The sequence below is a fragment of the Schistocerca americana genome, chromosome 8, assembly GCF_021461395.2.
Source record: "Schistocerca americana isolate TAMUIC-IGC-003095 chromosome 8, iqSchAmer2.1, whole genome shotgun sequence".
Classification (NCBI taxonomy): Eukaryota; Metazoa; Arthropoda; class Insecta; order Orthoptera; family Acrididae; genus Schistocerca; species Schistocerca americana.
Window position 1 is genome coordinate 186,951,343 of NC_060126.1, and position 25,193 is coordinate 186,976,535.

The window sequence follows — 25,193 nt, forward strand, 5'->3', positions numbered from 1 at the left end:
GACAATTACACTCTCTCAACTAAATTTTCAGTCAGAGCTTTTGTCAGGAAAGGAGAGTACACACACCCTCACACAATCACTTAGACAACTCATGTGCACATGACTGCCGTCTCTGGTCACTGTGTCTAAGTCTCTGAAATTCAGATCCAAACAAACCTCTCCACATGATTGCTGCCTCTCGTCAGCAGCTGGCTGGGCCTAGTGGCAAGAAGTGGTGGCAGCACTGACTGCAAGTTGAGGTGAGTTGTAGGAAGGAGAGAAGTAGTAGTAACAAGAGAGTAGGGAAGCAGCACATGTACTCAGCTGCACCCAGCCAGCAATGATGCACGACACCTCAGTAAACAAACCATTTCATCTAGCGAGACAAAAAAGTGATTTTCCAGCTCCAGCTCCTACTTGTATCCACATAGATTTATGCGAATTACCGGAATCAGTCTTCACTGCCAAATCATGCAGGAGGAGTTTGTTGGACCTCGAGCTCTCTTTTCACAATGAAAAGTGGCAAATCATACCAATCTCTCCCCCCCCCCCCCCCCCCACATACCACGATATTGTAGGTAATCATAACACTCCTATTCAACAGGGTATGTCTTCCAACACACACTTCTTGACATTATTTCTTTTTTGCCATCAGAGGTTATTTTGATTTACAAATCAACACTTCAACTTAGATGCACTGTCTTAGTTAACAACAGGCATCTAATGTGTCGTACTGTTAATAACATTTCTTAAGACAAATTGTGTAGCCTTTCTGAAAACACAATGGCTACAGAGAAGACGAAAGCTTTGGTTAAACAATAATCTCATTTATGCATACAGAGCAGTGCCATCTTATGTTCTGAAAAGGAGAGCTTGTGTATCTTTGCAGAGCAAGAGAGAGATTTACGGATTACACACACACACACACACACACACACACACACACACACACACACAGAGACAGAGAGAGAGAGAGAGAGAGAGAGAGAGAGAGAGAGACTCTTGCTTGCTCTTGTCTTTTGTAGGCTTGCTCCCAGTACAGTGAACAGACTCAGAAAGAATGACAGTAACCTTCCTTACTTTCTGAAACATTTGCAAAAGGTAGGAGAGGTGGGCAGCACATAACATCAGAACGAAGTATGGGGAGAACCTTCTTTTCGTATGCACACATTACATGGGTTATGATTCCTGAGACTACCTACTGACCACTGCATATCTCTCTCTCTCTCTCTCTCTCTCTCTCTCTCTCTCTCTCTCTCTCTCTGTGTGTGTGTGTGTGTGTGTGTGTGTGTGTGTGTGTGTGGATTTAGCATAATCAATGTTTCATTTCTAATTAATTGGTAACAACAAAATATACATTATTTGTGTGTTACAAATGCTATCTAAGTAGTAGTCTGACAAAGCCATTTACGTGTATTCTAAATGAAAATAACCAGAAAAAGTGCTAAGTAAAAACTAGGAAAGCATCAATGCAGACCTGTAACAGTCCCAGTGGAAGCGTGACGGTGGTGTCAACTTCAGAGTCACGATTCGATATACTTTTCCCCCCAACTTCCAATGTGGCGTGGCTGGTAAAATTTGGCACACGAGGCGCCGTCTCTGATCTTTGCACAACCTCCAGCTCTGTGCCAATTTCACAGTCCGAACCACCAGCCACCCCAATATCTCGTCGGTCTGAGATTGTTGAAGCAGGAATAGGGCGTCCACCATCCGAAGCACCACACACACTATCACTGACAGCAGTACTGTCAGTATCACTCGAGGAGTGGCAGACAGGCAGGCTAGCGATGGCACCCGGCCCGCCCCCGCACCTGGCAGGGGCGGTGGCCGCTGCCGCCAAGTCTTCAACTGGTGCAGATGCAGGATCTCTCCGCCGCCTTCGGCTGTCCTCAAGGAGACAGTCACCACCAACGTTCACATTGCTGGGGAGCGAACCCCCCTCACGCTGACGTGCACTCACACTGGTAGCCCTCTGCTCCTTCTGGCGGGCGCCCCGCCTCCGCCCTGCAGGTCCGTGCCCACCGAAGCCCGTCGTGTCGAACTCTGAACTGGCAGCGTGGACTAGGTTCTGAAGGGAGCCGCCTCTTGTCTGACGCTCAGAAACAGCAGTGACATCTCGACGTGAGGGAATACCTCTCCGGCGATTTCCACTGTAGCAACGTGAACTGGCAACACTGGCAGTTCCGGAAGTAACACTGGTACAGCCACTGCGGCGAGAGTCACTCTCGTCTGCCTCTACTTCCTGTAGAAGCTCCTGTAGTCAACATTAAAATTGTGTGTAAGTAAATGAAATATTCGGAAGCAGTAAGAAAGTTTTACACACACACACACACACACACACACACACACACTGAAAAATGAAGCTTGCACTGTGTGGACAAATAGCTAAAGATACCTTCCTTACCAAACCATTTAAAATATCAACCTCTCTACAACAAATTAAGACCAGCCTGTTGTTATCTACCTTTAACAAGCTGTAACTCAGAAATTTCACATTTCAAAGAAAGGATGATTGAAAAGGGGAGCAAGCCATCATCCAATCATCTCACCTCTCTAGACAGAATGAGAATGGAAACACTTTCAAGACATTAGATTAATCTAACAGTCAAGTGAACAACTTGACAAAACTTAACAGGAGATGAGGTCAAAGAAAGGTTTCTCAACAGGTTAGACCACATGAAATGCAGCCACAAGAAACATGCAACAAATAAGCACCTCTTGCATTCACAAGGTCATATTTTCTATTAGCCACCTCTTAGCTTTAAACCTCACAGTGAACTACAAGGAAGTTTCTTAAACATTCTTGAATAAATGTGAGTCGGCTGCAATTTATTCGTCTCATCACCATTAATTCTATGAAGAAATACTATCACTGCTCGAGCATGGCACCGAATTCCCAAGACTGAGATGTATAAACATAACACTGCTCTATAGCCCAAGGTTAATTCAGTACATTTAATTATTCAGATGTTTTGAGTTCTCCTTAGTAGCTAGTAGCTCCAAAAGCTAGTAAAATTTTCAACGATCTTCCTGATCTTGTTCATGTAATCCATATCCATGGTGTGGCTTTTCCCTGCAGGGAACAGTTATTGTTTGATGAGATCAAAGTCGTAGTCTGATGTTTAAAGACATGAGTAATCTTGCTCTCATCCCTCTCCCTTGTATTTAATGAGATACAGGCATTAAATGAGCAATTTAGGGACTGAATTTCGAAAGCACATTCTATAAAACAATTTGTTTTGTTTTATGTTAATGGAATGAAGCTGATTATCTTTGTAATCCTATAGTAAAATGTCCCAGAGAGAGAGAGAGAGAGAGAGAGAGAGAGAGAGAGAGAGAGAGAGCATGTGCAAGCTATCAGTTACATGGGCACCCATGGTCTATGAAGAAAAATCTGTTTTAAACTAAACTGTTGTGTTTCCCTAGTTTTGTGTCTCTCTACTGCTTAACACTTGGAGTGTGCAGCAAGGTCAGTAGGTCACCAATTCCACTCTTCATGTCCACAATTTTGCAATATTAGAACATAAGACTCTGGCAAAGACACATGTCATTTATTATAACAAGATCACAGTCTAAGTTCACTGTACAGTAGGAGAGTTTGGCAGATAAGAAACTGTAACTAAGGGAACTTAACTGACCTCTCCAAATTTAGTGAAGAGCACTGAAGCAACCACAAATACACGTTTAATTAAATTTTGTGCACTAAGAACTAAAGGCACAATAGAACACTTCAGTAACTACAAAATTAGATAATCCCATCAATAGTATTTCCATCTAATGATGATATGAATGTGAACGAAATTAGATAGCTGAAATATTGAAAACTGTGATAATGTGCATCTACTCTTTCATTTTTCATGGGCAAGTAACATTTTCATTCATGGGATGCACGTTCCTGTAAAGTAAGTAAGAATACCTAAGACTACAAAATTTATTCACAAACACCAGGTAATAGAAACAAAAATAAAGTACAGAAGACATTAAATTATAGATAACGTCAGTAGACACACACTGAAATACATGCACTATAGCATTTGAGTAACTTAACCAAATCTCATTCCCTTCTCCCCCCCCCCCCCCCCCCTTACAAAACCATGGAATGATTAGTTGTGGAAAAACTAATCTGCATATGTTTATTCTTTGTATTTAATATTCTACTAAATTTCACCTTCTACGATAAATAGAGGGCACTAAACAGAGTTCTCTGAGATAAGGGAAAAACGACAGGAAAGGGGCATTTCCAGCAGCATGGTGCTTATAATGAATTAAGCACGTGTATGTGAACTTTACATGTTTCTTAACAATTGCTTGTCCAGCAATATCTTGAAAAATGAGCAATTGTCTTCCCACTTACACTTTTGGTTAAAAATCACTGGGAGCAGTAACTACAATGAAGAACTTAGATCTAACCATCCTGAGCAAGCTAAATTGAAAGGACTACATAAAAGCTGATGCCAGGCTGGGATTCACTGAGAGAATCTCAAGGGAACATAACCAGTCCACAAATTAAGTGGCTGACAAAACTTGTTCAAAGACTGTACATTCTATGAGAGGAGGATATAAGATCAACATCAAAAGCAAAATAAAGGTAATGGAATGCTGTATGATTAAATTGGGCAACACTGGATAATTCAATTAGCAAACGACACCCTGAAAGCACAACCTACTTGTGTACCAAGTAACTGACGATGGCCAAAGTAATGATGATATAAAATGTAGACTGGCAAGGCAAGAAAAGCGTTTCTGAAGCAGAGAAATTTGTTACCAGATACAAATTAGTGTGATAGGAAGCCTTTTCTTGAGGTATGTGTCTCGGACGTAGCTTTGTCGGGAAGAGAAACTTGGGTGATTAAGTTGTTCAGACAAGGAGAGAATTGAAGCTTTTGAAATGCGGTGCCACAGAATAATGCTGAAGATTCGATGGGTACATTGCGTAACTAATGAGGCAGTACAGAATAGAACTGAAGAAAAGAAATGTGTGGCACAATTTGACTAAAGTAAGGGATTTGTTGATAGAACATTTTCTGAGGCAGCAATGAATCGCCAATTTAGTATCAGAGTAAAGTGCGATGGGTAAAAATGATGGAGGAAGACCAAGGGATGACCACAGCAACCCAATTCCATAGGATGTCAGTTCTAGAGGCCGTTCAGAGATAAAGATTCTTGTATAGGATAGAGTAGTATGAAGAACTGTGTAAAACCAGTCCTGAAGATGACGACAACAGCAACATCCAGGAAAAGTGAAGTAAGCTATTACTTCCAACACACACATCAGCGTGGTGCTGGTAGACGACTGCAGAAAAATTTGAACTTCGTAGGAGGATTTAGCAATGATCAGTCTTACCATGAACCACTGCAAATGGATCAGGGAAGGGAAAGTTCATAGTGTCTGTCGTACCCTCCAATACCATCTTCTAGGTGGCTTTCGAAGAATATATGCAGACGTGGAGTTTACTATTCTTTACATTTTGTGAGAAATTCTCTCAGATCGAGCATTATTCACTACAAAAATTTGAAGACATATAAAGATGCAACAATATTAAGTGACTGGAAGTCCAACAAATTTACAGAAAAAGTTTCATGTAAACCATGACCCTAATATAAAGAACCTGACAAGGAAGTGAGTTGTTCAAACCATACAAGGTTCATAAGAATCTGACAACCTATTGTACACTTAGCTGAATTTCAGGAGATTGTGTTTGATCACATAGAAAAATATTAATCAATGAACAACCATCATCCTTCATGCAAAATTAACATTTCCAGCAGCAATTTGACAACCTATCTGTAACAATGCGTGCGAGCAATGTAGTGAAATTATTTTTAACCAAGAGTTCTGTAAACAGTTTAAACAGCACAGTGCCACATTCCCTACAATTTGTATCCACCATCAACAAAGCCTCTCAGCTGTTAAGTTTTTTTTCAACTCGAGCAGAACACATACCCAAACTGATGAAAATCAGTGTGCCATTTTCATCACAGATCATCAGAAATGGTCACCCTCATGGACTGGAATCATACTGATGGCTTATTTGCTGCCTTTCCATTTAAATTGCACACATTACTTTGAGATCTGCTACAACAGTGGTGGTTTTTCAAAATGATTGCATGATGCCATACAAATGTTAATATCTGTTAGTATCTGAACGACACACCTCAGTGTTTAATTGCCAAAAGAGATACTGTCCTACACTTACAACATCAGAGGAAATAATAGAATCTGTGCAGAAACTCTCAAAAAGTCGTGTAGGTCAATAAAGTTTGTTTCTAACCACTACTTCCTAATCTCTAGGTATTGTATTGTGATTCTCTATGATTTCTAGTTTTGACCTTAGAAGTTTGGGACACTATTTATGACCAAATCAAAATTTATATTTCTTGCAAAATGCTTGGAGGTGTGGACTACAAGTATTTTATGGGCTCTGAATTACACAAATTAACGAGTCATCCTGGACAAAAGGTTACTTGGTTTCACCTCCAGTGATGAATCATTTTGCTGCAGAGTATGAACAAGTGCTAACAATGTCTGTTAAACTGGGCAACTAAAAATATAATTTAATGTTATCACCAAACTTAGCATTGAATAAAGATCTCTATCCAATTACACAGTGTTTTATCAGTTAAATTTCCAATGCTGGAAGCTAGGAGACATGGAACTACTCCACCTAAGAAGCTCTAACAGTAATGCTGTTTTCATGATGTAAATGTTTTTACATGTATTATGAAAAATAATAAGTGCTTTTGAACCCACAAGAGGTGAATGAATTCATTAAAATATGTTTGGATAGAAAATTTGTACAGAGCATGCCACAGTTCCTTTTCCGTACAGCGTGATAACTTTAGATCTAATTGAAAGTGGAAGTAATCATCAAAACCATGAAATACAAAAGCAAGATGCCTATCTTCAGACAATCTGTACTGGCAATATCCAAGGTGAATGGAAACGCAATTGTGTGGAGGGATGAGAGATGGAGTGCGGGGTGGAGAATTTCCAACACACTTAATAATGTTAGATACATGAACCAACACACTGCCACTTAAAACGAGTGGAAGTTCACCAAAAGTCGTGTTAATACGATCCCTTTAATGACACTCCTTCCAACTACCACTGACATTAACTTATAAACCAAAATCAACAACTTGAAAAAGATACAATTCAGAAGAAACAATGTAAAAAAAGGAGAGAGAATGAATGAAGTTTTAATATGCCCCTGTTATCACAAATTGATGCACATAAACGAACCACAACATCCGTAAAATTAAGGATAGCTTTGGGATGTGCAAGCTGGATTTTTCTTACACAAATTTGTAAAGTTTATACCTGGAAACAAAACTAAGACGTCACATGGAATCAACATACAATTCACACACACACACACACACACACACACACACACACACACACACACACACACACACACACAAAAAACACTGCAGGCTGAAACTACTCCATCTGTTACTTACCTTAACAGATAAATACCATGTCACTATTACCCTATTGTGGGCCTATGTTAGTATCTCATTAAATCAAATAAACGGTACGATTTTCACTTATTCTTGACAAAGAGTAATCCGTAAAATACAGCACCCACACTCACCCTGAACAAATCACTTTTTCCTTCACGATCTTTTGGACACTTGTATGTAATTGCTTCATCCAACAGAGCTTTCAGCTGACCATCATCCAAGTTAGACACATTAGGGTTCTTCTCTTCAACCTGAAACATGTTTGTCATTAACTGTGCTGGAGAGAGAGAGAGAGAGAGAGAGAGAGAGAGAGAGAGAGAGACCCAAGACTGTGTACAATACTTCTCAGAACTAGTTAGGCAAGCTAGTTTAAAGATCAGCTAAAGACAAGAAGTTAATCTTTTAAATTAATGTAAAACCTACTTTGTTAAACAAGCACCACAATAGCTGACTTCTCACACATACTGCAGGGGTGGATAATTTGGTAGAAGTCTAGTACTTTGCAAATCATAGCAGTAATACTATACAAAATATGAACATCACTTCTCTTTAAAATACACACACATATTTTGTTTCTTTTATACGGCTGCCTCCCCTATGAGTGGTGAAGGTAAGTGACTTTACAGTTTCCACTCTTAAGCCATGCAGGTCACTGCTAGGATGCCTTTTGTTTGTGATCTTACAGCCTAATCCCAGCTGTCACCATATAAATCATATTCTTTGAACATACTCTATGACTGCTCCAGCAATACAGTAATTTTTGTCAAATGTGCATGCTGATTGACAGTCTACATTTGGGGTTAATTTAATGTCTTGCTGAAATCCTGGAATTGCTAAATTAAGTATAGCTGGTTGCTATAACATATTTGGCTTTTTCAGCCTAGTTTCAGCACTGGAATAGTTCATACCTGTACACAATCTTTATTAAGGGCTGTCACGCTAATTACAATCTTGTTTGAAGCATAGTGTACTTAACTTTTTGTATGCATTTTCAATTAGTAGTTTGGATATTTCATTCCTGAAATACTGTATCGCAAAGCATAAAATGAAAGAGAGAGTGCCTAAGGAACAAATCTACTAGACCTTTGCTGAAGCAAGCATGAGGTGGTGAGAACTATCATCCTCTTTCTGATCTAATCTCAGCAATGGGCACACAGACAATCAATTTCCTTACATCAAGTGTCATACTTTTTACTCCTCCAGTGACTTTCTGGGTTTTCAGTCAATTAAAAGAAGTCACTTTTCAGCTTAATCACCGAATCTGCTATTGCTATTACCCAATGTACACCACAATAACTATTAAGAAAAACACGATACTTCAATCTGTTGTATGCATAAGTACTTTGACAATATACGCAATAAACTGACATAACAGCAGAGATTGAAAGACAAGACAATTCACATCTAAGAAAGAAAATGTCAGGTACCTCCAGTAATCTGGATGCACTCAACACAAACCCAGAATACACTTTTTTCAGCTTTCTAGTTTAAAAAAATTTTGTCTTCTACTTCACAACCGAAGTGAAATGTTTCTTAATTCGATCTGTTGTTTCACTAATTAGTGGGACTAAATAGATGGTATAACTAGTTCATTTATACTATTAATTTTACAAAAAATGTTCTTCCCACTAAAGTCACAAGTATATTCCACATATGCGCAAATATCTTTAGAATATTCTTAACCTTAAAAACTTACTTCACGTTACACATGATCCAATAAATTAATATAATGGAGCAACGCTTTTAAGAAGTAGCTCAGTTATAAAACTACTACTAATTCCACTGTGAAATTATGATTAGTAGCTAACATCAATTTCCGACGAAACCATGGTATATTATTTAATGCGGTAACAAAAATCCAATAGTAACTTAATAGTTTTCACTCCGAACGCGTTTACATCGTCCCTAATCTATAATACAAACTCCACGTGCAAACATCCGATGAGAGCCGCGCAATGATACCTTCATGCTTCTTACCCAAGAGCAAACTAATTTAGATTTACAAATTAGAACTGCATTAAATGTGCTTTTTTTTAAATACTCTTCGGCAAATACCAGAAACAAAAATTTACCGAAAATATGGAATTAGAATAGCTGACCACACATGCGATTCAACTACCGTACAAAGCGCGACTTCACAAATGAAACATGGACATTCATGGTCATTTCTAGCTATTTGGAAAGTTTCTCACTTCTAAACAATCTCCCCCTCCCATTTTCCCCAAAACTCGCCCCAAAACTTAAGTTTCCGTTAGACAAAAAAATTCTCCGTCTACCCTCAGAATGTGATTTTAAGTCCTGGAAGCAGTTCTCTGAACATAACACGGATTAGAAATGGTTTCATTACATATTAAAAAACGATTGAACTTAACTATTTCTATTACCTCTATTGCCGGTGACGTAATTTAGGCCGTTCGCTGTCCAACTGGTATGTCATCAGTTGCTGAGGGTGGAGTTTCTGACGTCACAACTTTTTTTATAAAACCCTGATTTACATTTACTTCACTTCGTGGCCACACAACTGCAATAACGAATACGATACACTGAGATAATAACTAGAATACGAAACCTCACTTAGATTCCACAAGTAGGACTGAAACGAGATACAGCAAAACACTGCGTCACTGCGGTTTTAGCTCTTCAAATACACTGCGTATAATGCTTATAAAATCACAAATTGCATCGGAACACTGTTGTCTGTTACCAAAATCTTGCTAATATGTATTTAGATAGCAGTGTCGAGCTTATATGGCACCGCAATTATTGCACAATTGCGACCACGCTCGTCTTAGGTCCAGTCACAAGGTGGCCGCCATATCTAAGCGATAGTTCCTGTATCGACCGGCAACAGCGCCACGCGTTGTGCGAAGAGATCGCAAGTCAGCTATGGGGAATGGAACTATCGATTTCAGTTTACCAAAGGATAGTACTGTACTTTGGTTTCTAAATATCGGTACAAATAACTAAATATTTTCAAGTCAGTTGCATAATTCCGAACTTGCAGTAATATATCTAAAGAGAGACTCAACCTCTGTTAACAGAAAAATACAAGCTAAAATTCTCAGCAGAAGTAAGCTGGTAAATGCCGATGTCTTAGCTAATCTTTCAAATGGGAAAGTGCTGGCCGAACACTTGCTTGTCAGCATGATACATGGCAGAGAGAGAGAGAGAGAGAGAGAGAGAGAGAACGAACTTACATACTGACGGACATTCTAAGGAATTCATTTCGAAAGCACATCTGCCTACATTTGAAAATTTGAAAGTGTCTTGCCTGTAGCCTCAGATTTTACTTTCTTGTATGGATTCGTTATTCTTTTAGAGGGAATTATGAACCTCCAAGAAAAATATTTCATGGGCGATGGGTCAATATTTACTCACCAGCAATTAGAGAAAATTTTTATTAACGCTGCATAGTACGAACGAAACTTAATACACCGACGACTGATCTGTTCACAATTCTCAATATACACCTCATAAAGTGGCGCGTGCCATATTCACCATGAAAAGGCACTGGGACAAGAAGTGTTTCAAATAATAAGTGAAATGTCCTTTAATCTTACGTCTTCTGAATCACCTGTTCCATTATTAACCCTCGAACGGCAACGCAGGTGCAAATATGTTACCAGCTTTTTTAAATGCTCATTGTTTTCGCAGTAATGGAGATGCTTTAACAATGATTTCTGCGAAGTTCATAACTTTCTAGTTCATAGCAGTGTCTGCCTGTATGAAGTGCATCAGTGGTCCAGATTTGCAGAGCGTCGCCTGTCTTTTAAGTAGTTTTTATATAATGTCTAGTTTTCCTTGAACATCTGTTTTGTGGCTCTTTTTAATAATTATTTATTGTATAAAATTTAATTCTATATTAGGATGCACCAAATATTAACTATTTCGTAAAGAGGAGTTATATTGTTCCATAAACTAAACATCACATGAGTTAAATTCTCGGTAAATTTCTTGCACAATTTGAAAATTAATATCACTCTACAATACATTTCCTCTTCATGGCTCTGACATGGTTCAGGGTCTAACAAACGAGGAAATAGAAGAACTTCTTTCCACAACTAATGAAGATCTTTCTGATATTTGTCTGTAGTCCTCATAACGCTGCCAACTTTTAACTGTAGCCAAATCGAAGGACTCTAAAATGTATTATTATTATTATTTATTTAACGCGATAATCACTGTTAACACTGCGAATCAAGGCATTTCTGCGAGCCTTTACTTTCTTTGCTAGTTATATTTTTAATTTATACTTCTCTTTTGACTTCACAGCTTTAACAAGTTCTTTCCTGTTGTCGGATTTTTACAATTTTATCACATTTCACACGGTAGTTAAAATTCGCTAGTAGTTGGCTTTAACCATTTCCACTTTCAGTCTGGTTCTTTCGATGCCCCAGGAACACACCATACAAAATCCACTCTACAAACACATTGGATGGTGGCACTGCTAGCACAACTTTCAGCAAATTATATACTTTGCATCTCTTAAAAAATATCACCAATTTGTTTGAAATGTTTTGAGTCTAATAAGTCATTAATGAATGGCAAGGAGTCATTTGGTAAATATGTTCGTCACCGCTAGACATTCCAGAATCCTAGTATCGACTCGCTGAGCATCTGGCAAATTTTGCTTGTTCACATTGCGGACATGTTTGCAGTTCTTGTAATCTACATCTACATCCATACTCCGCAAGCCACCTGACGGTGTGCGGCGGAGGGTACTTTGAGTACCTCTATTGGTTCTCCCTTCTATTCCAGCCTCGTATTGTTCGTGGAAAGGAGGATTGTCTGTATGCCTCTGTGTGGGCTCTAATCTCTCTGGTTTTATCCTCATGGTCAACTTCAACAAGAGCCCGTACTGAGCTACTGAGCGTCTCTCCTGCAGAGTCTTCCACTGGAATTTATCTATCATCTCCGTAACGCTTTCGCGATTACTAAATGATCCTGCAACGAAGCGCGCTGCTCTCCGTTGGATCTTCTCTATCTCTTCTATCAACCCTATCTGGTACGGATCCCACACTGCTGAGCAGTATTCAAGCAGTGGGCGAACAAGCCTACTGTAACCTACTTCCTTTGTTTTCTGATTGCATTTCCTTAGGATTCTTCCAATGAATCTCAGTCTGGCATCTGCTTTACCGACGATCAGCTTTATATGATCATTCTATTTTAAATCACTCCTAATGCGTACTCCCAGATAATTTATGGAATTAACTGCTTCCAGTTGCTGACCTGCTATATTGAGCTAAATGATAAGGGATCTTTCTTTCTATGTATTCGCAGCACATTACACTTGTCTACATTGAGATTCAATTGCCATTCCCTGCACCATGCGTCAATTCGCTGCAGACCCTCCCGCATTTCATTACAATTTTCCATTGTCACAACCTCTCGATATATCACAGCATCATCTGCAAAAAGCCTCAGTGAACTTCCGATGTCATCCACAAGATGAATCCGAAGAAATTCTTTCTATGTCGATTAATAATTTCTGTTATCTGTATAGAATCACTTTCCACGTGTTTTATGGTTTTATTATGCATAACATTGTGGATAAAATAAATGTAACCCTTTGGGAGTGTTACTTTATCGTCCACTCCACTGTCGTTTTCATGAGCTACCACTGTCCAAATATGTTTACCAGTATTTCTTCACCCTGGCTTAGAAATTAGGACTTCTACAATGGTCAGTTCTGGAGCAATCTATCTACAGTAAAAAAAAAAAAAAAAAAAGAGTCAAAATGCGAGTAGGAACATGACAGTAGTGTTGAGTACTCTGACTGCAGGAACTAATAAATAAAAAAGTTCCCGCTCCCAAAAAAAAAAAAAAAAAAAAAAAAAAAAAAAAAAAAAAAAAAAAAAAAAAAAAAAAAAAAAAAAAAGAGCTGACACTCATAACAAATATCCTTAATTTATTTATTTATTTACACAAAATTGTCAAAGTTACTACACCCCTAGCGAATATGTCGCAATTGTTGAAAAGCTAGAACCATTTGGAAGCAGATGCAGTTTCACATCTTACATTCCAAGTAAACCTGCAGAATATGGCATGAAAATGTATGCTCTACGTGATGCTAAAACTTTTCTTGCAACTTAGTTTGCTGTGGACCTTAATGCCTATCAATCAGCCTACTGATGGCGTAAACAGATTGGCAGATGCAATTTCAGGGTCAAACAGAAATCTCACTACCAATAATAGGTACACTGATTCAAGCAGAAATCTGACAACTGATAATTGGTACACTGGTTACTCACTAGCATTATCTCTTCTACAGAAGGGCGTCACTACTATTGGTACACTGCGTAAGAATAAAAGGTAAGTGCTTAAACAGTTTATACAATTGAAGTATCATGCAGTTGCTTCTAATATTATTGGCTTTCAAAAAGCCATTACTCTTGTCTTGCATGTTCCTAAAAAGAACAAGTCTATGTCGGTAGGTTTCAACGATGCATGACGAAGGGACTGTGGGTGAAAAGACAGGGAAGCCTACGTTAATTTTAGATTATATGACGCGAGGGGGAGTACACCCAATTGACCAGTTATGTGGCACACACTGTGTTTCCCGAGAGACAAGGAGATCGCCATTGGCTCTTTTTAAGCATTGCTGAACATAGCAGCAATACGTGCCTCAATAATTCACAAAGCCAATCAGCAGAATGAACCAGCCAGTACCAGAACATTTTTGAAGAATTTGGCTAGTCAAATGATGAAACCACATCTAGTTAATGTATCAACTAATGTGTCACCGCCACTAGATGTCAATGCACTTTCCAGAAGATTAAAGCTGCAAGACCAATGACAAGGAACTTCGATCGCAAGGAACAGACAATGACGTTCAATTTGTGAAAAGTTACGCAGAAATTTACACTTTCAAAATGGAGCCCCTGTCATTGTTTCTTGTGTGCAGATCACTCAACCACCACAACTGTGTCAAAATTGTGAAGAGGGAATCAAATATCAAAATTCTGAATTAAATCACTGTATGTGACAAAATGTGTACCAAGTAAATGACATTGCTCTGTTATGTTTATGGATTAGATGGTTTTCTCACTTACAGATATAATGGAAATTATAATAATTCTGTCTACATTGTCAGTAAATACTATGTATGGCCTTTAGCTACATTTTCGGCTTTATTGTGGTTTTAAATTTACTTAAATATGTGTAAAGATTATTGTGCAATCTCAAAATAATGTTACATTTCTTTTATTTATGGGCCTAAAATCATTTATGTACTAATTCAAACACTATTAAATGTTATATGTCTACCTTTATATACAAACTATGTTTACAATTACTTTCGCTTTGTAGCTATACCGTAGGTTTCTAACTCTAGAAACGCAGTGGTAGCAAATCTGCACCGTGTTGCTGCGCGGAAAGTTGAAATTACTCGAATGCGAGCAAGATGGAAATATCCAACTGGTTACTTTGAGTGGTAATATAAATGTTTATAGTTTTTTCAATGTCTTTTCTGTCATGTTCACTATTTACCACAGAAATTGACAAGAATTAAATGTGACAATAATGGAGAAACCTTAAAACACTAGTAGTTCAGTGCTCAATTTCGACGGGTTTCGGACAACGGAGTACAAATCTCGAAACTGATTCAATAATGACGGTGGCAACTTCTAGTATCTCCATCACCACCTCCTATTCCATTTGAGGAAATATTATTTCTGAAAAACTTTACATTCCTGCACAAATCATCCCCACGCGGCAAAATTTCCGTTTACGACTTTCCAAATGTGGGCTTATCTGATGTTCCGCAGATACAGAACTTCATCCTTTCCGTGACACTGCCCTTGTACATACGGCGAATAGCCGTTAGCTACTGTACTCTATGAGATTTTCACTTTATAGCATCATAACTTTATTCCCGATGAAACAAATAGGAAAGTAACCAAGTATTATATTACGTTATATGTCCCGTGAATAACAGTATGAATTGTTTTCACCGAACAGTCGTTAAATTATAGGCATTAAATAAAACATTGTTCGATTTTCATGTTACTTAAATATTCCGACGGTTGGTAGTGATTTGATCGTTGACGCCAAGTTTATACTCCTCAATTTGGAGGCAGGGTTTGCTCACAAGCGCGATCGGCTGGCCAGACGATACAATCCCACGTAAAACTAATATCGTGATTTTACATAACGCGAAAGATCAATCATACAGACAAACTGCTGCTACGAGGGCCCTTTAGAATCTATATTCTAAAGGAGCAACCAAAGACGTTAACTAGATGAATCTATTACGAAATATAAAAAAGGATCCTCCACTCAGTGCACTCACATTAAAAAGCGAGCTTCTAAACGACACGTACAGCATTGAGAGATGCTGGTTACACTGGAAGAGTGGCTACGAAAGAACCGTGCGTGAATGAACAAAATCGAAATAAGGATCTCGACTTTGCTAAAGAGTTTATGAAGAATGAAGAAACATGGTAGAACGACATCATTCTTATAGAAAACTAAATTAAATACTTTTGGGTCGAATGGACGGTTGATGGTGTGGCGGAAGGCGAAAGAAGCACTAAGTGACCAATGTTAATGCCGACTGTAAAGCATGCAGGTGGCAGTGGTCTTGTCTGTGGCCGTATCCATGTAGAGCGAACGAATTAGTGTTCACCGATAGTATTATGGTCAAAAATGTCTATCTGGATATACGAAAAACAGTTCACGCCAAAGTGTTAAAAGTTTTAGCAGGACAATGACCCGAAAGAAAGCCTACATTGTGCGCAAATATTTGTTGTATAACTGCTCGAAAGTTTTACAACCACAACATTATTCACCAGAACTCAACCCTATTGACAGGGTGTGAGGAGAACTAAAGTTATATATTAGAAGAAGAAAAAAACATCAATATCTTCCAAAGAAACTTAAAGAAGCATGGGACGGTCTATGTAATGACTACTTAGAAAAGATCACTAGCAGTATGCTGCAGAATTTGTTGGTGGTGATGATGTTGATTTGAGGTGAGGGACGCTTGACATCTTGGTCATCAGCACCCTGACCTGCAGCTTTTGGAAGAAGTGGTGCAACAACTGGCTGCCCGACAAGATATTGAAACATTTTTTGCACAAAACTTGCCTTGAAATAATTGGTTCTGAAACGTATTCAAATATTAAAAGTGAAAACTGGACCGATTTTATTTAATTGTATTATTAAGGATCTTTCGTGAGTTATGTTGACAAAGTTTATGCTGATATCTACAAGGGACATAACTTAATATAATAATTGTTTATGAGTTTTGTTTGTTTTGGTAAGGATAAAGTCACGATACCACAAAATAAAAATCTCCGTGTCCGAATATTAACGTTACTCACTTTTACGTACATAGACGTTTAAAAAAAATTCCTCTCGCCGTCAGTCTGCGCGTAATTTGTATTCCGTATGGAAAATAGTGGTTGACAGAAAGGTGAAATCAATGCAATACCAACGCATTTTCCACAATGGTGCCCAGAGCGAGAAGTGCCCGGGACTTACTTTGTGCCCAACCTTTAAAAATCTAAAAAAAAAAAAAAAAAAGTAAAATTCGTTGATCTTTGTTCGTTCTTTTTAAGGAGCGTCTATGGTGCAAGTAGGGTCCAGAACCTGAAATTATCATTTAGCACACTCTTAGCAATATCAAGGCACTTTCAATGTTGGTTACAAAACGAGTGTGGGTATGGCGAGTGGTCGGAGAACGTCATCTGATAGCGCGTGGAGTGCCAATAGTAAAATTCGGAAGGGGTGGTGTTATGGTGTGGTCGTGTTTTTCATGAAAGGGGCTTGCACCCGTTGTTGTTTTGCGTAGCACTATTACAACACAGGCCTGCATTGATGTTTTACACAGCTTCTTGCTTCCCACTGATGAAGAGCAATTCGGGGATGGCGATTGCATCTTTCAACACGATCGAGCACCTGTTCAAAATGCACGGGCTGTGGCGGAGTGGTTACACGACAGTAATGTCCCAGTGAAGGACTGGCCTGCACAGTCCTGACCTGAATCCTATAGAACACCTTTGGTATGTTTTGGAATGCCGACTTCGTGCCAGGCCTCATCGACCGACATCGAGACCTCTCCTCAGTGCAGCACTCCGTGAAGAATGGGCTGCCATTCCATAAGAAACCTTCCAGCACCTGACTGAACGTATGCATGCGAGAGTGGAAGCTGTCATCAAGGCTAAGGGTGGGCCAAAACCATACTGAATTCCAGCATCGGCGATGGAGGGCGCCATGAACTTTCAACTTATTTTCATCCAGGTGCCCGGACACTTTTGATCACATAGTGTATATAAATAATTTGGTAGACAGGGCGGGCAGCAATCTGTGGTTGTTTGCTGATGACTGCGTGCTGTACGGGAAGTCGAGCGACTGTAGGACGACATGACTTACACGAAATTTGTACTTGGTGTGATGAATGGCAGCTGGCTTTAATGTAGAAAAGTTGGTTGGTTGGTTGGTTGGTTTGGGGAAGGAGACCAGACAGCGTGGTCATCGGTCTCATCGGATTAGGGAAGGATGGGGAAGGAAGTCGGCCGTGCCCTTTCAGAGGAACCATCCCGGCATTTGCCTGGAGTGATTTAGGGAAATCACGGAAAACCTAAATCAGGATGGCCGGACGCGGGATTGAACCGTCGTCCTTCCGAATGCGAGTCCAGTGTGTAACCACTGCGCCACCCCGCTCGGTGTAGAAAAGTTGAAGTTAATATGGAAGAGTAGGAAAACAAAGAGGCATTGACTGCTTGACACTGGCGCCGTTCAAATATCTCAGCCCAATACTGCGAGGTGATAATAAACGAAACGAGCATGCGAGGACTGTGTTTGGGAAGGCGAAATGGTCGACTTCGGTTTATTGGGAGAATTTTGGGAAAGTGTGGTTCATCTGTACAGAAGAACGAATGTAGGACGCTAATGCGACCTATGCTTGAGTAATGATCGAATATTTGGGATCCGCACCAGGTCGGATTGAAGGAAGGTATAACGAAGATGTTTCGTGAACCCAACTGGGAATCCCTGTAGGGAAGGCGACATTCTTTTCGAGGAAAATTTACAGGACCGACATTTGAAGCTGACCGCAGAACGATTCTATTGCCTCCCAACATATATTGCACGTTAAGGACCACGAAGATACGTTGCGAGAAATAAGCGCTCATACGGAGACACATAGGCAATTTTTTCCCTCTTTCTGTTTGCGAATGGAACAGGAAAGGAAAGCCTAGTAGTGGTAAGGGGGTGCCCTTCGTCACGCGCCGTAGGTGGACAGCGGATGAAATGATTCTGGTATTCCATGTACCCTCTGCTAAATATTGCATGGCGGCCTGCAAAGTAGGAACTTCGTACATAATCTTCGCAGTGCTCTGTAGCATGGTAGAGAGAATATATATATATATATATATATATATATATATATATAGAGAGAGAGAGAGAGAGAGAGAGAGAGAGAGAGAGAGAGAGAGAGAGAGACGGGGGGTGACGCGCTCAGAAACAATTTTTTTCGTGTGTTGTTTTTCATGCACTAACGAGAGCGTTTCCTATTTCCGTAAGTGAAAATGCACTGAGGTGTCAAGTCATGGGATACCTCACCTCCTAATATCGTATCTTAACTGCCTTCGCCCTGCGTAGTGCAGCAACTCGACGTGGCACGGGCTCAAGTCGTTGGGGCGATTTTATCTCAAATCATACAGGTCAAGAGTGAATGTGTGACATCACTGTTTCAAATTTTGCTGAAAAAAATATATGTTTAAGTTCCACATGATACCTCTCCGAAACTACAATATTTTGGTCTTCTTCTGATTTGTCAAAACGCTACAGATGTCTCTCTCAATGAGAATATTTGTGAAAATGTCGCAAGGAAAGGAAAAATTGACATACAAAAACCAAAAGTGATGCAGAACTGTATCTATTTTCAACAAATACTTTGCTCCCAATACTATGAGACACGATTAATGCATATACACTTCTGAGTTGCTTTTTTTTGTTTTTGTTTTTTGAAAAATAAACTGAAAATTTGTAAATTAAGTTTGCCTTGAGAAATGATTAACTAGGACTGCTGACAGCTGTCAGCTATGACATTAATGCTTAAAATTCTTAAATTGTCAAAATATTTGTACATAAAGATGAAAGAATCTAACATTTTTCGGTTATTTAGAAATTATTTTCTCCATCCTAAAAGTTCCAAAAAGTCATCGCACGTTTGTTGGTCATTGTACTTAGGGAATGTACGAACCGAGTGGGCAATACTTGTCTGTACAAAATGTGACAAACATTTTAGGGAGACCTAGTTCTACTCTCAAGGTCAAAAATCATGACAAGTATTTAAACTTTCGTCTTTTTTAAGTAAATGTCATAAAACTGGTATTTCTGAATCACAATCATTACTTTACAACATTGTAAGTGAGTGGGAAAACAATTCATAATTTTGTTCGAAAGCATTTTACAATAAAACCGAGATATAGAACATTTATACCCATTTTTCTTTCTATGATATTATTCACAAATTATTATCGTCTTCTGTTATGATTTACTTCTTCATGAATTTTCATGAATTAAAATTTCCTACAATGTAACAATCAACACTGCACTGTTGAAGAGTGTTTTTTTTTTTTTTTTTTTTTTTATCTGCTTCTCACTGATCTTGTATAGGCGAGCTGAATTTGCACACAGACAAGGATGATCCAACAAGAGCAGTACTTGGGAAATGGGAAGTGCACACTAATCTTTTGATGATGGCCATTTGAAAGCATTACCAGGACCATGAGGTGTCATAAAGGAGACGGTTATATCTTGCGGCTCATGAGAGACACTAATTATCTGTCCCACCCGCCACTTATTGTCATACACACAAGAAACGAAGTGGCTCACTACAAAGTCTTTTAATGTATACTGTAGCCTCACACAGTAACAGGCCGTGGAGAACCGTTCTTGCAATGTATTTGCCACCCCAGGATGCTACCCAGTAGCGACCTGATTGAATTCCTACCACATGCGTCACAGCAGACCACTCTTCTCTTTTTTAAGCGGAATTCCCTTGAAGTACTTTCATTTACAATTAAGAGTTTTATATTTGTTACCAATGTTGATATGGTGTGTACAAATCCAATAGCGTCTCTTATAGCACCAACAGTTTCACGCTGAAGATTAAATCTTGTTGCAAGATGTTTACACAGACCTCCTACCCCATCACATGCACTTTTTTCATGACCTGTTACTGAAAATATCCATTTTTGTCTCAATTCCTGTACTACAGCGTCGACCAAACTCAAAGCTGAAAGCGGTTTTTAAAACGAAACGCTGCACCATCAGTCACATACACATGTTTAGGAAAGGCGTGGCCGCTAGGTGCTTTGTCATCAATTGTCATGCTGACAACGTAGTATGAACTGTGCGCTGTCATGAATGAGATCATCACTGACCATAGCAGAACAGTGTGATGTTCCAAGGAAGTGAGCAACACATGTAAACATTGATACCTGTGATGGGTGCCAGTCGTAACTTTGACTTTCGTTCTGCAAGGGAACAGATCAGTTCTCAGAAAAGCCGAAATGAAGAACCAGTGTATCAATGTTCTGGGATATGGCTGATTTTACTTCTGCTATGGCCGGTCTCTGAATCCTCCGTACATGATGGTGAGCTATTCCTCTGATGACCCAATGCCTAACCCCTGTAATGATCTTCTCTGGCGCTACTGTCTTCTTCACCAACTCTCCCTCCCACAATCCCACTGGCTGGTATTTTACCCATTCTGGTCGTCAGGAGAGGAATCTTGTGAGACCAGTTTTTACATTTGGGTTCTCCTTTTTCATTGGGAGATACGCTTCTCTTATTGGTTTGTCATATATCCTTTTACCTTTTTACCTCTTGCACCATTTTCACTAACAGGCTGGCCGAGCGGTTCTAGGCGCTTCAGTCCAGAACCGTGCTGCTGCTGCTGCTGCTGCTACGGTCGCAGGTTCGAATCCTGCCTCGGGCATGGATGTGTGTGATGTCCTTAGGTTAGTCAGGTTTAAGTAATTCGAAGTCTAGGGGACTGATGACCACAGATGTTAAGTCCCATAGTGCTCAGAGCCATTTGAACCACTACACATGCATAACATCAGCCCGGATAGGACCTTGCCTGCTGCAATCTTTGTCATCACTTAGGTAATATTCCATGGTAACAGTTAAGCATATCATCTTGCAACGAATGCCCACAGTAAGAACCTGGGCATGCCCAATTACCTTTCTCATTCTTTACTTTACAAGCTTTTGAAATCAAATAACGTGATGAAGTGGGTAGGTCTTTCTGTGTCTGCTGCTTAGAGTAGTTACCTGGTATCAGTGTCAATATCAGTGCTTTCTCAGTATAGGTGGTTGCTGAGATAGGAGTATTTAGGTCTTGAAACCACACACGACATTTCGTGCACTTATCACTATCTTCAGGTTCTGCACCAAGTGCATCTACATTATACATTTCACAAAGTTTTGACGATGTTGCTTCCGTAGAACTCGTTTCAATTTTCTTTTTACATACTGTTTTCTTCTTGTGTTTCTTACCTTTCCTGTACGTTTAAGGCGGATACAGTAGGGGCTAGAGCAGAAATGCTAACATTCAAACATTAACAACTTCACACCCAGGAATATACACACCTGCACTATCTTCTTCAGTTTCACAATCGGGTGATGGTGATCGTTCAGGTGGGTTGTCACAAAATGTCTTCTTGTGGTGAGCGTACCAATTCCTGCACAATGGATGTGACGCTAATACCCTTACTTGGGAACAAGATATTTCTGCAATGCCTATGACGTATTTCCAATAACTGAAGTGTTTTTCACTTTTCTTGAACACCACATTCTCGTGTCTTTTTAGATAGTCCACACACCTCACTCTTTCACTGCTGTACTTCCTCACTGACATTGTATGTAACACAAAGTTCACACAAATCATAAAATTAGATGTAGAATGGTTTATGTGCAAGTCTCACTCGCTGGAATTAGTCTTGCCGACATGCATGTTTTACACTAAAAATTCAGTAATGCGAAATATGCAGAGTATTGAAAAAATTATTGCCCACACTGACTACTAACATGTTAACCAAACAATATTTTGTGCAATTCTCAAAACTTTTCGGATGGGGTTTCTCGAAAAACTAATTCGTAAAAACTCGTAAAAATGCAATTCCTTGCATCTTTAATAACAAATATTAACATAATACAGATAGCTGGAGCGGAGAGGATACTGTTTATAGTTACATCAGTAGTATCTGGTAATAAGACAGAAAAGACAACGTTCTTCGTAAATTACGAAAAAAATTTGGTGGAAAAATTAACTTAAATTTCCTATTTTCGTCTTAAATTTCTAAGTTAAAGGAAGGCCCATTAGTATGCAGATGTCAACTAAATTTCAACACACTAAGAGGGAGCTCTGCCAGTTCCACAGTACTTTCGGTTTATTAGTTATATTTTTTCCACTGTTTTACGAGTTATTTACAAAATATACATTTTTCAAAGGACTGTACCATTTATAAAAATTCAGAAAGAACGAAAATAATTTATTTCTTAACATTTAGAATATAGAGGTCTAATATTTATTTTTTCTACAGAAATTCACGGTCACGAGTTGACATGACCAGTATGATATGGGATGAAATCACACGTTGGAAGCCCGATGCAGGAATATTGTGCCATGCAGCCTCGAAGCCCTACATAATTGCAAAAATATTGCCGCTGTAGGATTTTGTGCACGTGCGGACCTCTCGATTATATCCTTTAAATGTTCGATGGGATTCCTGTCGGGCGATCAGGGAGGCCAAATAAACTAATCGCGAACAACTGTGGTCCGGTGACACGGCACACTGCCATCCATGAAAATTCCAGAGTTGTTCGGGAACCTGAAATCCATGAACGGCTGCAAATGGTCTCCAACCTGCCAAACATAACCGTTTCCGGTCAATGATCGATTTAGTTTGACCAAAGGACCCAATCCATTCCATGTAAACATAGCCGACACGATTATGGAGTAACCACAACCTTGCTCATCGCCTTTGTTGGCAACTTGGGTCCGTGGCTTCGCGGGGTCTGCACCACGCCAATTGTAGTTCAGCAAATACCAACTGAAATCGTGACTTATCTGACCAGGCCACCCTTTTCCAGTCTAGGGTCCAACTGGTATGGTCACGACCCCAGGAGAGGCCCTAGAGGCGATGTCGTGCTGTTAGCAAAGGCACTCGCATCGGTCGTCTGCTGCCATAGCCCAGTAAACCCAAATTTCGCCGCACTGTCCTAACGGATACGTTCGTCGTACGTCCCACATTTATTTCTGCCGTTATTTACGCGATTTTGTTTGTCTGTTAGCACTAATAACTGTACCCAAACGGCTCTGAATGAAGGCCGTCTGCCTCTACGTTGTCTGCAGTGAGAGGTAATGCCTGAATTTGATATTCTCGGCACACACTTGACCTTGTGGACCTCCGAGTATGAATTCCATAACAATTTCCGAAATGGAATGTTCCATGCGTCTAGCTCCAATTACCATTCAGCGTACAAAGTCTTAATTCTCGTCGTGCGACCACAACCACGTCGGAAACCTTTTCACATGCCCAACCTGACAAATGATAGCTCTGTCAATGCCCTACCCTTTCATGTCTTGTGTACGCGCTACTGCCGACATATGCATACGTGCAGATGTCTATTCCACGACCTCTGTCCCCTCAGTGTACTTATCATGCCTGGAATTTAGTACCCCATATTCTCTTTGCACCTACTCTACATCATCTCTCGAATGTAGCATCAATTTTAACCACACAAGCAAAGACTTATCTTTAACGGTGCTACGAAACCTCGCTGGTTGCAAGAAAATAAACTGCTCAATACTGGTACTCCACTACTAGCGCTCCTCCACGTCTTTGCGCAAAACTGGTGAAATGCCTCGCCCTGCAGATTATACTGTATGTTATGTTACATAGTGTTCACACCAACAGTTGTCTTTTAGAATTTTGTGGCCACAAAACGATTAGCTGCGAGATATCACTAATTGAATTAGCTGTATTCGCTGCCATGTCCAATACATAACATTTCGCTTAGCTTTATTCTGTGTTTTTTGTCATCATGGCTGATTTTTGGTAAGTACTGCTGCTGAAAGTAATAACAACTTGATATTTCTGTAAAAATGGCCAACTTCGTCTGCAATACACAGTGTGTAGTACTGCACCCGCATCATGGACTTCGATGTATCGCTTAAACAGTTTGTCACTGGATCTGTTAGGCTTTCAAACACTTCTCGCAAACGGGCACAGAGTTGTTCTTAAGTGATCTCTGACAGGTAAATATTCTGTTTCAAGTTTTTTGCTACATAAGACATTAACATTAAGGAATCTCAGGTTTTCATCATTCCCGTCTGCAACTGCATTTGTAACGTTATCTCAATAATTTGATACTAAGGAGCCTAAAAATAGAGGAAGGGAAGGGCTAGCGTATGGCTGGTATGCAAATGTTTCTCAAAACCCTATTACACAATATTCTAAAACGTGTCTCATTCAAGTGACAAAGAGTCCGTTTTGAAACGTTTGCACCGCGATTTTATATCCACGACAATGCAGATAGGAATTTCTCTTATAAGTTTGTTTTTTTGGTGGTTCTTTAAGAATCGATATAGTAAGTTGTGCTACTACTGTTGTCTTTGAATCGGTAAATAGTATTGTTCAAAAGTTTTTACTGTGTTTATACTGTTCATTACGGGAGCTTTCCGCAAATTACAGAAGCTCTGCGTTCGAGCACCCACTGTACAGGGA

At 39.5% G+C, this 25,193-nt stretch overlaps 1 protein-coding gene across 3 annotated transcripts in view; it reads right to left on the minus strand.

Moving 5' to 3' along the window:
* The window catches only part of LOC124545362 (mucin-19-like), a 545,233-nt gene that overhangs the window by 58,455 nt on the left and 461,585 nt on the right, over positions 1–25,193 (minus strand). For all 3 annotated transcript variants that reach the window (XM_047124267.1, XM_047124269.1, XM_047124268.1), the window contains 2 exons: positions 7,578–7,697; positions 1,457–2,233 (listed from right to left, as the gene is read on the minus strand). In XM_047124267.1, the coding sequence (XP_046980223.1) occupies positions 1,457–2,233; positions 7,578–7,697 (897 nt within the window). The remainder of the gene's footprint in view (positions 1–1,456; positions 2,234–7,577; positions 7,698–25,193) is intronic.